The following is a 10299-nucleotide window of genomic DNA, read 5'->3' as shown; positions in this document are numbered from 1 at the left end:
GATGTCAGATGAGATGTCACGACACTATATATGTGTTATGAACATGAATAAGAAAAGCAATAATGAACTTGCAGAAAGTAAATAACACAGCGATATGTTTACCCAGTTCGGAACAATCCTTCCTACTCTGGGGGCTACCAAGTCAGGATGAAATCAATATTCGATAGTATCAATTTGAAGTTAAACAGTCCCAGTTTATCCTTCTCACTTAATCACTACCCTTCCTATGATTTCTACTTAAGTCTCACCTAGGTATGAGGCACTCCTCAAATCCCTCTCAGTCACAATCCTGTGACCAAATAAAAATCAAATAAATAAAAATAAACAAACTACTCCTCAATGCTTCAAAGCTCACGAGGATGCAAATACTCTCCTACCTTAAAAGCTTCGAATATCAAACAACATTCAACACCTACAGGTTTATGAATGTACACAGTGGAACACTTATGACATAATCCCTTGGACCAGAAGCCGTACCAGAAAATAAGAATTTACTGAGCCTTTAAAGAGCGATCCCTAGCAATCCTGATCACGGGCTTGGGCCACATAAAATAGGGTTCTCACGGAACTAAGATGTTAAGTCAGTTTAAGTAACTGACAGCCCAAGACCTAAAAATAGAAACATACTAAGACGTTTCAGAACGCTTCAGAAAACCTGCAATTTCAAGACATCTGTTATGACATCATCGCAACTATAACACAGTGATTTAGCCAAAATTGCTGCCAACACAGAACCAACAAACTCCCCCTTTGGCAAACTTTGGTTAAAACAGATTCACACATCAGAGTAAAAAGAATCTCCCCCTCAACATGCCAAACAAGCATAGAAAAAGAAATAAATCTATCTAGCAACGTATATCTAGCAACGTATCAACTATTACATAAACTCCTCCCCCTTTTTAGCCACAATATGCCAAATACAGTTAATGGAGACAAAAGAAAGCAAATATTATGTTTTTCAAAAAATCACACACATTATTCTTCCTCATCAGAACTGGAAACATAATCACCATCATCACTATCAGAAGCAGTTGTATTTCCCTCCACATAATCATTAGAGTTTTGTGCATCATCTGCTTCTTTAGTTGTTGTGCTAGTCCCGATTTTTTCAGCTTGCTCAAGACTTTTGATAAGCTTTTCAATGTCAAGCTTCCTCATGGTGCTGGTAGAAATGATCTTATCCAAGTCCTTACAAATATCCTCCAGAGCTATAATGGTATCACCAGTGGCGGGTAGCCTTTTCTCTGTAGATGTTAAGATAAGATTTGCAACATGTTTCCCTGCAAAAAGTTTTTCATGAAGAGATAGCGAGGATTCTCTCTTGCAAGCCATATCAGTTCCTAGCAGAATACCAGGATGTTGACTGATTACAACACCACAAATCAAAGAAGGAAATGCTACAGGCATCTTGGTAGCATTTGTAGATGTATGTCTCACAATCTGATAAAAAATATAAGTACCATAGTCGAAGTTAGTTCTAGTGCCAACCACATACAGGTACTTTCCTAATCCTACTGCCACTTTTGAAGTGTGATTGGTAGGAACCCAATTTATAGCTCCAATTTTGTGCAGATTGTTATTACTGTCATTAGTATTGGAGGAATTGATCATAGGTGATTGCTCCTTTTCCTCAATAATGGTGGGGGGAACAATCTGTGCAAGAGGACGAGTAATCCCAGCCACAGGAATATCCTCACGCAGCACTCTATTAACTAGACGGCTAATAGCCTCATCAACATATCTACTCCCTTCTCTGAATTTATCAAGAACAGGATTAGAGGAATTACCTTTATAGACAGAGGGTCCTTCAGAGCTTGGTGCATGAGAGGTTTGGGATTCCTTCGATCCCAAGTTAGCGTTCAAGGATGAGGGGACATCAATAATCGCCTTTCTAAGATTGATGTCTGCAACCTGACTATTAGAGAAAGAAGCCGACATTGTTTCTTCCCTGGTAGAGGTTCTGGAAGAGGATCCAGTCGAATGTTGAGACATCTTGCAGAACTTGTAGTTAGCAATACAGCAAGAAAGTAGGGTTTCTTTTCTAAAGTGGAAGGTGAACCAGTTATTGAAAGGAAAAAGTAAATAGTTGTGTCGAGCGGGAAAATGTCTTAAGTAATTTTGAGGGTATTGGTTTTGATAAGCCAACAACCCAAGTAATTTACCGGCTTTTCTGCACCCTATTAATTGCTATACTTTCTCATCAATGAGGGGCCCTACTCCTTTTTTAAAAACTTGTGTTTTGTGACTATGTTTCTACCCCAATTACTCTGTGATAAGGATATCGAGTACTCTATCTGCTTTCTTTAAAGGTCATTAGGACCAGTTCGTCTAGCACTTGAATTCAAATGTTTAACGCAGTGTTGAAACACTTCATATAACGTTCCACCAAGCAAGGCATCATTGACATAATTTTTGGAACTCATGTAACTTATTTTGGAGTCTTTGACATGATGAGTAGTACATTGGATTATGAGGAATCCACACATAGCGGTTATTCTTCTACCTAACACCTAACATAACAACTTCATTTTTTTGTTAATTACTTGGCACTCGGATTGGGTGAAGTTGACTCAGCCCTTGATCACACAACTGACTTATACTTATTAGGTTGGTAGACAATCCTTTAACCAGTAAAACATTATTAAGATTTGGAACTCTTGAACATTTTAGTCTTCCAGTTCCTATAATTTTTCCTTTGGAGCCATCTCCATACGTTACATTCCTGGAGGGGCAAGGTTTTATACCTGCCTGCAGATCCTTATTATAAGTCATATTCCTTGAACATCCACTGTCAAAATACCATTCCTCCTTGGCCAACTCTCTTACTGATGTATGTGCCATAAGGCTAGTAGTAACACTTTTGGGGACCCAACGTTGCACCTTTTTGTTATTGACTTCAGTCTTGTTAACCTTAAGGTAGGGTCCATACTTTGGAAACCCGTGCAGTCTGAAACAAAAAGGCCTTATGTGTCCAGGTCTTCCACAATGATGACACCTCCAATTTTGGAACTTGTTCTTGGTGTGAGCGGTTTTTCTCTTGTCATGATGTTGAGGTCTCTGATTTGACATCTCAGGACTTGACTTAGGGTGTTAGTGGTTTGCACCAGGAGTTTTGTTCTCTCTGAATCCTAACCCCCTCATGTCTCCAGTCATTCTTCCCATTTGAAGAATTTCATCTAATGAGTTAGTTCCATCATTTAGCATCCTTAGAGCTTTGTGTACTCTGTTAAGTTCAGACTTCAAAGAGCTTACTTCTTCTTTCAATCCAAAGATGGTTTGTAGGAGCCCTCTCTTTTCTGCCTTCAGGATGTTTATGGACTCTTTTTGACTCTAGCATAGTTTTGAACTTTTGAAAAACATCTCTTCATATGATGTAACTAATTTATCATAGGTTAGCTCCTTTCTATTCGAATTTTCAACTGCCCCCCACCTACATGTTAAGGCTTTTACGGACTTCGCAGATTCCTTCATATGATCATTCTTAGTGACCTCTTTGTTTCTGGACTTTGTAGGTCTCTCTATTTGTTTCTTAGAATACGTAGGACATTTGCTTTTGTTGTGTCCAAACCCCTCGCACACGAGGCACTGTGGCTCCTTCCCTCGAGAGTACCCCATAACCTTTCTGACTTGTCTACTAAGCTAAGCTATAGCATTGGCTAACTTTATTCGTGTTCTTGAATTATATTCCTTTACTTCATCATCCGAGATGGCTTCGAAGGATATGCTCTTGTTCTCCAATTCCGATCTTCCTATGATACTTAGCTCAAAAGTCTGTAGAGATCCAACAAGTTCATCTAGCTTCAAGTGGTTGATGTCTTGACTTTCTTCTATGGCTATGACTTTCATGTCAAATCTCCTGGGAAGAGATCTCAGCATTTTTCTCACCAACTTAGATTCAGGAATCTTTTCTCCCAATACACTTGATGCATTTGCTATCTCCAGGACATCCATGTGAAACTCATGAATGCTTTCATATTCTTTCATCCTTAGATTCTCAAATTGAGTGGATAAGAGCTGAAGTCTTGACATTTTCACTTTAGAGGTGCCTTCATGTGTTGTTCTAAGGATCTCCCATACATCTTTGGCCATTTCACATGTGTTCACTGTAAGTACAAGCCTACACTCATCAAGAAGTTTTCGATTAACGGCAAACATCATAGTTGAACAAATATCAAGCCACAAGTGAATGACATAAGGAAAAGTAGGATTTTGGCTATCTAAGACATTTTAGGCCGACACATCACAAGCCTAGGTCGACCTAGAAGGCTTCATTCAACCAGCAAAAGGAATTGACTCAGATAGGTCGACCCACTCAGCCCTTAGGTCGACTCAAACTGAAGAGAATAAAGGATTCTCACTTCTGTCCCATTTAGGTCGACTCAACCAATTGCCTAGGTCGACCTAAACTGAAGAAAAACCACAAAAACCAAATCCAACTGATTTTAGGTCGACCCAAAGCCCCAACAGGTCGACCCAACTGGAAACAAATATAGATTTGTTGAATTTGCTCCATTTAGGTCGACCCAATCAATGAAGTAGGTCAACATATCTCCTCAAAATTTGCCAAATTATGCGCTTGCTCTGTGTTAGCTGTACCAGCACCTCTATATATCTTTTTCTGTTAATTATTAAATTTCAACACCAACAACTGAAAGATACACAATCTACTATCTACCCAATATTATTAGATTGAGCATACTACCTAAATTAACCTTATTCCAAATTTTTATTACCCTTGCAAAAGGTTGTTTCAGTAATTAACAAAATGAATTTTTTCATTGGCCATGTGTGCTTTGCTGATTCGTCAATTAACACAAAATTGTACTTTCCCTCCAAACCTACTTTACTTTGTCTACACCTTCTCACGCTTTACCTTTCTTTCTCACACTTCAATTACTTTTCTTTCTCACACTTCACTACGGTTTCGAGGCAGAACTCCATACTTTCTCTCGGTTTTCCTCCCTTTCTATTATACTTCTCGAACGGCGCCGGTCAAGAAACAAAGGTAAGGTATGCGTTTCTTGCTTTTTTATTTCAAACCAAAATGTTGTTTGTTGTTTGTTTCCCGTTTCGTGCTTAACACTACCGTCGAGCCAGTTGACATTAAGAATGTTTGTTGTTATTCAGAATGTTTGTTGTTATTCAGAATGTTTTTTGTTTCCCAGTTCTGCAGTATTCACCATGTTTCCCGCCCGTTCCTTTTCATTTTCATTCAGAATGTTTTTTTGTTTGGCCTCATAAGTTATGCTTGCATTCTACCACAGGAACAATGTCAAGGGCTCCCATTCTCATTAACGATCTGGTCAAGGGGAACCAAGTCTGGAAAATGCTGATTAGGGTTGTTGATCTTTGGGTTGTGAATGAGAAAAATGGCCATCAACACCTTGAGATGGTCATTCAAGATGTCAAGGTATCATTTTTTTCTGTCATAACATTACAAAGCGTTGGTTTGTGTTTTTAGAATTTTTTCACTGTGTTCTTTCTGTCATAACGCCTACTCTTTATGTTAATAGTATTAAAAAAACCTTACATTATTAAGTGTATCTGGCAAATGACCATTATTAAACGATACTATTTGCAGGCTGATAAGATTCATGTCACAAGTTGGAACAGAGATTTCAAAGATTGGTTTGAACAAGTGAAGGAGCATGAGACTTATATTATGTACAATGGAGAGCCCGTTGACAATGAAGGTCCTTTAAAAGTCTGTTCTCACCCACTCAAGCTCGTCCTCAACGGAGGGACTACGATGATGAAGGCGTCGTTACCCGACATACCAACCCACAAATTCATTTTTCATCCTATTGATAACTTTCTCAAAGGGACCTACAAGCATGACCTGTTATATGGTGAGATATGACTATTTTATTTTGTGATATGGTTTACTAATTTGTATCTCCTTCTGTTAGCTCACATGTCCATGAATCCAATTGTTTCTAATATTGCTTGACTTGCTTCATAAATTTTAGATGTTATAGGGGTGTTGCAAGATGTTGTTAAGACACAAATGGGCGGTGGTAACAGGAAATCTTGCGTCAATATTACCTTGCGTGATGTCGAAGGGAATGTTATCGAGGTGGCATTATGGGAAGCTTACGGCAAGCAATTCATGAACTACACTACCCCGAACAACACTTTTGGGCCTACAATTATCGTTTTGACCCATGCCTGGTGCAAGCCAAATTCAGGTTTCAATTAGTTTACAATGCATCATACTTGATGTTTACACTTATCTACTTTAAGTATTAGATCACTTATCTACTTTGCCTTGCATTTTAGTTTCCGGTCTTCCGTCTCTTTCGAATGCATGGAACGGCTCTAGACTTCTCATTAACTTGGACCATCCACAAGTGGCAGAATTCAAAGCTAGGTAATGTATCCACTTATCTGCAAAAATTCATCAATTTATGTGTTTCAATTCCATAAATTAATTTCTGAAAGTCATGTTGTTAACAGTTTTGGAACTACTGATTTATCCGGTATACCTGCCCTCTCCCAATCATTAACATGCGATTCTTCCATGCAATCTGCAAACAATTTCTGGACTAATTTGAGTGAGGTCAGGAGTATCCATGCTATCGCTGCACTAGCAAAGGTTTGGCTTAATTTGCATAATTTCTGTTATGAATATATTGTTATTCTTTCTATGTCATTAGCACGCCATTAAGCTTTCAAATCTGTTTTTCATTATCTTCGATGCAAAAGGATTCTTTCGCAACAACTATTGGCACTACTGTCGGTTTCAAAGCTTCCAAGAACGGATGGTATTTTGAGTCTTATGCTGGGTCATCTGGAAATACAGATCCTGAACCTGTTTTGAAGTGAGCACTTATTCTTGCCCCTACACCCAATTGTATATCTTACTAAAATATCTATCCATGACCTTAAACTCACTTTTGCATGGTAGGTTCAAAGTTGAGGTTGAAGTTGTCTATGGTGACCACAATGGAACATTTGTTTTTTGGGATAAGGATTGTATTCCGTTTACAAAAATGACTGCTAGGGAATTAAGAGAGGTTATGAAACAGGTGACATTTGGCATTGGCATTTCGCTTTTATTGCATTAGGTCGGTTAGTTGCATATTAATCCTATAGTAATTTCTTTTTTTTGCATAGGCTGGAGAAGACAATCCTAAAATTTGGCCTGCTCATCTAGATGTTTTGTTGAATAAACAATTTGTGTTTCGTGTCAAGTATCAACAACAGTACCGACAGTTCTCTATCGTGAAAATACTTAACGAGGAGGGCCTTTACGCCAAGTTTGACAAATACCTCACCCCGGATGAGGTGCATCATATGTTTCATGCTTCTTTTAGAGTACTCCAACAATTGTTTTACATTAATAACACATTGGTTGTTTTCTGTTACAGACCATGCCACTTCAGACCGATCTTGAAACGTCCACCACTGCTCCGATTGTTATTCCAAACCAAGTAAGTTCATGGATCTATACTTTTATTTATTGTAAAAAACAGTCTACTGTTAACTCCCTCTAATTATTAACTCTTTTCTATGTCTCATTTGTAGCTCACACAAACTTCGGAGCAATCAATCTGTGCTGAGCCATACTCGGCTGCTAGCCCGACTTGGAGCCCAGAAGCAAGCTCCAACAGTACTCCAGCCAAGAGGGGATCAGAGTCAACCTCGGTTAATGATATCATCCCGGTTGAAGAGATCACTCCCAAACAATCAGCCACTAAGGCCAAGACTGGAAAGAAGCTTAAGCATTTGAAGAAAGAATGATTTGGTGGGTTTATTTCAACAATTACTCTCTATTTTGTTGCTGTATCTAGCATTTTGGAAGTGTAAGGATTTATTCCACCAACTAAACTGAATTCTGAACTACTCTACTCATTAGTTATCTATGCCATGAACCTGTAGTACTATAACTCCTTTATCCAATATTCAACATGTTTTGTAAACATTCTGATATTATAAATATCTAATTGTTGAACAACTATAGTCTAATATGCTTAGATATGGCATTTTCTGGATGTTTTAATATTCAAAAGGGTGCAGTCTGAAATGAACCAAACATTCTGCAGGAATACCAAATAATTCACATATTCCCTAAAATCAGTGCTTATAACTACATGTTCCCTAAGCACCTACAATAGTTTACATGTTCCCTAATCACATGTTGAATAATTACCTACAAGAAAAAATATGTTCCTATTTGTTCATAGGTTTACCAATGCTTATAATTACCTACACTATTAGTTTTGAAGAATATGTATTGGCAGTTGTTTTCTTCAATAGATTAGCTTTCTGAATATTTAGTAGTGTTAATGAGGTTGTTAACTTAACCATAAAAATAACCGATATCAAAGTAATAAAAATATGTTAGCTAGCATATTTTATTTTCAATGAACCGATATCAAAGTAATAAAAATAACCAATTTCAAGAATGAATTCATGTGAGCTACCATATTGAATTTTTTTTGACAGATTCTATGAAAATCCAATTGTGTTATTATCATGTTGTATTATTTGGACAGATTAGCAATGGTCTTATTTAATGATAGTTAATATAAGTATAAGTGACAGCACACAATTGGATTACCAATAATGATAATTACCTACTATATTAAACATGACCACTAATTACATTACATGTTCCCTGATTAAGTTGGTAGGTATTAGACAGAGTTAGGATTCCTCACTTAGACTACAACTTGCGTTTCCTACTACTGAGATGAACCATATAGGATTCCTCACTTAGTCACAAGACATGTTCTTGGAATGATACATGATAGACTTAATGGATGCAAGACTTTTGCACTTGAGAACTTTTTTTAAATAATTTGCAAAGGGAACATAACTGTATGATTCCAAGAAAAACTCTGTGCTAGAGATCTTGGACCTGTGGTACACATGAAATCTCCTTTTTTCAAAACAGCCCTATCACTTCTTCATTTATCTATTGTACAATGCAGAGCTCCCTTTTTCACCATTGCACATTGGGCCACGCAAATTACTCTATAAAACTGTCCTTCTCTGCGCAGGTACAGCAGGGAGATTGGTACACACTCCAGCATTTTGGGAAATTCTAGAGATATGTGTCACATCAACCTTAAATGCAATGTACTCCTTGACACGGTAAGTCAAACATTTTCCATAGGTTCTGTTTTTTTATGACATCCCTTTCATAATTTTGTTAAATTTTTATGTGCACAAGCTAAAGTAATGTAGGATGTAGTTGTATTGGTATTGTAACTTTAATTCATAACAGACCCTGCTACACACTTGCAGCATGTAATGATGTCCTGTCTCTAGCACAGACTGCATAAATTTTGCTTTTGTAACCAAGTAGTTTTTCCATTGTCATTTTTTGATCCATTTTATAAATAGTTATCGTAACTACATGTTTTAATAGCCAACTATTTACCTATGATCCATTTTATAAATAGTGATCGTAACTAATTTGTTTAAAAAATTTACATCTATTTTTACTCTAAAGAAATTAACTTTAATAGATTCTAATATTATATTCAGTGGACAAAAAAATTGTACTGACCTTGACAAACTTTCTTTCGGTTGAACATTTCCAGTGAGTTTTACTTGCCTTTGAGCACAAAGAGGAACATTTGTTAACATCTATTTCGTATGCAACAGGATATGCAACCTCATTGTTCCTGCTAAACAGGGTCTATACATGACATTGGAATAACTTCATCAGGTGCAAATCTAAGCCTGCCTAACCTATTAATATATGTATGCTTCTATAATAATGTGCCTTGGAATTTCATGCAACCTAATCAACTTACCATTGCTTGTCATCTTTTTGCATTCCTGGGAATTTGGTTTGCCAAACACAGCCTTAATAATGACAGAGATACTGTAATGGGATGAAACTGAATATAATGGTGTTATGTGAACTTATGTTCCATGGCAGAATATTGCTTAAACTTATATATGTATGCTAAAGGATAGGACTAGATAGTTTAACATTTTCAGAAAACGCATAGATACATGTTCAGCAAGGAATTTCCTTGAAGTGATTAACTCAATAGTCAATGCCATCTATGAAACAAAACCTAATTGCCACTGTGTTCAATATACAGCAAGAATCATGTATGGGACATCTAAAATGTGTTGAGTTCAGCCTAACTTCTGTAGTACATCTACAAAATAATATCTGCTCAACATATTTGTAGAAGTTCTATGCTTATTAATCACTGTGATCAATATACAGCAACAGAAGTTGTATCAAAAAAGATTAGAAATAACCTAATTACCTTCCCTTATTTATCATAGTGCTTCCCTTATTTATCATGTGATCAGACATGATACTCAAAT

At 37.0% G+C, this 10299-nt stretch overlaps 2 protein-coding genes across 2 annotated transcripts; one reads left to right on the top strand and one right to left on the bottom strand.

Moving 5' to 3' along the window:
* Nucleotides 1–975: 975 nt before the first annotated feature.
* LOC131654179 (uncharacterized) lies at nt 976–1938 on the bottom strand. Its single transcript, XM_058924606.1, has one exon. The coding sequence runs from the start codon at nt 1936–1938 to the stop codon at nt 976–978; it is 963 nt and encodes a 320-aa protein (XP_058780589.1).
* A 3331-nt stretch (nt 1939–5269) lies between these two features.
* LOC131654171 (uncharacterized) lies at nt 5270–7743 on the top strand. Its single transcript, XM_058924596.1, has 10 exons — nt 5270–5410; nt 5582–5849; nt 5970–6188; nt 6280–6370; nt 6457–6595; nt 6706–6821; nt 6908–7028; nt 7117–7287; nt 7371–7433; nt 7528–7743. Exons 1-10 carry the CDS (start codon nt 5270–5272, stop codon nt 7741–7743), a joined length of 1545 nt encoding a protein of 514 aa, XP_058780579.1.
* The last annotated feature ends 2556 nt before the right edge of the window (nt 7744–10299 follow it).

The sequence above is a fragment of the Vicia villosa genome, linkage group LG1 (genome assembly GCF_029867415.1).
Source record: "Vicia villosa cultivar HV-30 ecotype Madison, WI linkage group LG1, Vvil1.0, whole genome shotgun sequence".
NCBI lineage: Eukaryota > Viridiplantae > Streptophyta > Magnoliopsida > Fabales > Fabaceae > Vicia > Vicia villosa.
The sequence above is the reverse complement of the archived record's forward strand: the minus strand, read 5'-3'. Positions and strand labels throughout refer to the sequence as shown.

Bases quoted from the DNA above. Each gene is read 5' to 3' on its own strand.
- LOC131654179 (XM_058924606.1), bottom strand. From the start codon at position 1,938: ATGTCGGCTTCTTTCTCTAATAGTCAGGTTGCAGACATCAATCTTAGA.
- LOC131654171 (XM_058924596.1), top strand. From the start codon at position 5,270: ATGTCAAGGGCTCCCATTCTCATTAACGATCTGGTCAAGGGGAACCAA. The intron at 5,850-5,969 runs GTGAGATATGAC...CATAAATTTTAG, and splicing joins CAAGCATGACCTGTTATATG to ATGTTATAGGGGTGTTGCAA. The intron at 7,029-7,116 runs GTGACATTTGGC...TTTTTTGCATAG, and splicing joins TAAGAGAGGTTATGAAACAG to GCTGGAGAAGACAATCCTAA.